Source organism: Eimeria mitis, genomic scaffold (assembly GCF_000499745.2).
Source record: "Eimeria mitis Houghton genomic scaffold, Emh_scaff1694, whole genome shotgun sequence".
Lineage (NCBI taxonomy): Eukaryota > Apicomplexa > Conoidasida > Eucoccidiorida > Eimeriidae > Eimeria > Eimeria mitis.
In genome coordinates this window covers 8,497-10,409 of record NW_013570009.1, presented here as the reverse complement: position 1 = coordinate 10,409, position 1,913 = coordinate 8,497, and the positions used below count along the sequence as shown (strand labels likewise).

General features: G+C 60.3%; 1 protein-coding gene across 1 annotated transcript in view; it reads right to left on the bottom strand.

Annotated features, from left to right (window-relative positions):
• Window positions 1-282: 282 nt before the first annotated feature.
• Window positions 283-1,913, bottom strand: part of EMH_0041920 (uncharacterized protein) — a gene marked incomplete at both ends in the record, with an annotated part of 9,945 nt that continues 8,314 nt past the window's right edge. Inside the window, 3 exons of the mRNA XM_013495677.1 lie at window positions 283-558; window positions 608-1,698; window positions 1,785-1,913. Coding sequence (XP_013351131.1) covers window positions 283-558; window positions 608-1,698; window positions 1,785-1,913 — 1,496 coding nt within the window. The remainder of the gene's footprint in view (window positions 559-607; window positions 1,699-1,784) is intronic.

The window sequence follows — 1,913 nt, the reverse complement described above, 5'->3', positions numbered from 1 at the left end:
CTGCAGCAACAGTAGTCGCCGCTGCTGCTGCTGCTGCAGCAACAGTTGTTGCAGCTGCTGCAGCAACAGTAGTTGCTGCTAAAATATCCCAGGGCCGCCGCTCCCCTAAAATGTTATACTGCGCCCTGAAGGGCTGAGCACTGCAGCAGCTGCTGCGCCGGATGCAGCAGCAGGCTGCTGCTGCTGCTGCTGCTGCTGCTGCTGCTGTTGCTGCTGCTGTTGTTGCTGCTGCTGCTGCTGTTCGCCAGCAGCAGATAAAATAGCAACATAAAAACTGCACGATTAACCACCAAAGTCTGCTGTGGCCTCGATAAATATTAGAAAGACAGAGCAGCGCTGCTGCTGCTGCTGCTGCTGCTGCTGCTGCTGCTGCTGTTGCTGTTGCTGTTGCTGTTGTTGCTGCTGTTGCTGCTGCTGCTGTTGTTGCTGCAGCGGATTTCGATTAAATAACACGGCGCCGATGATCTGCAGCAGGTGTCCCTGCTGCTGCAGATACAGCTGCTTCAGTAGTGACTGCTGCTGCTGCTGCTGCTGTTGCTGCTGCTGCTGCTGTTGCTGCTGTTGCGCCGCAGCAAGCCTCCGGTATCGCTAGCCTGTAGCGTCTGACTCTGTTCTCTGCCATGGGTGTTTCATCAAGATTACACTGTTCTTTATGCTGCTGTTGCTGCTGCTGCTGCTGCTGCTGCAGCTGCTGCTGCTGCTGCTGCTGCTGCTGCTGCTGCTGCTGCGCCAGCTCCTCTGTCATCTCAGCTACACGCAGCGCCAGCAGGGGCTCCGGGGGGATCGGCGCCCCAAACCGCTCCCAGCGGCTATCAATAAAAAGCAGCAGATCATCCAGCAGCACTATGTTGCAGTTGCTGCTGCTGCTGCTGCTGCTGCTGCTGCAGTGGCAGCAGTCATCCTTGCTGCTGCTGCTGCTGCACTCGCAATCACTGCTGCTGCTGCTCCTTCTCCCCCCACTCCCGCTCCCGTTCCCGTTCCCGTTCCCGTTCCCGTTCCCGCTGCTGCTGCCGCTGCTGCCGCTGCTGCTGCTGCTGCTGCTGCTGCTGCTGCTGCTGAGCGCCCCCCACCGCAGCTGCTCAGGCAGAGCCAGGGGGGCGTGGCCGTCTATACACCAGCGCACTGCGACGTTGGGGTGTCTCCGTCGCGCTGTCTTGGGAAGAGGAGACAGCAGAGACAGCAGCCGCTTTGTCTCCGGCACAGACGAAGCAGCAGCTTTGCACAGAGGCCCGCTGCTGCTGCTGCTGCTGCTGCTGCTGCTGCTGCTGCCGCTGCTGCTGCTGCTGCTGGTGCTGGGCGCGCTGCTGCTGTTGCCCTCCTGGGTCTCCTCGCCGGCTGAGGTGTCTGTACACCCCAAACCACTGCTGCAGCAAGAGCAACAACAACCGCTGCTGCAACTGCTGCTGCTGTTGCTGCTGTTGTTGCTGCTGCTGCTGCTGCTTTGCTTCCCTCCATCGGCACCGTCTACGCCGCAGCTTCTCGGTGAAGACAAGGGCTCAGCAGCAGCAGGAGCTGCTGCTGCTGCTGCTGCTGCTGCTGCTGCTGCAGCTGTTTCTGCTGCCTCATCATCCATCACCATCTCCACTGCAGCGCGCTGTTGCTGCTCTCCTCCCCCCCCCCCCCCTCTGCTGCTGCTGCTGCTGCTGCTGCTGCTGCTGCTGCTGCTGTTGTCTATAGGCACATCTATCTCTAGCAGCTCTGCCTGTATATAACACCCGAAGTGAGGAATTTGTATGTGAGCTGCCGATACACCCAAAGCAGCCTGCAGCGCCAGCAGCGCGGACTGATGCGTAACGAATATACACAGCCCCTCAACCTCTTCTTCTCCCTCTCCCTCTGCTGCTGCTCCTCCTGCTGCTGCTGCTGCTGCTCCCGCAGCAGCAGCAGCAGCAGCAGCAGCAGCAGCAGCGTCA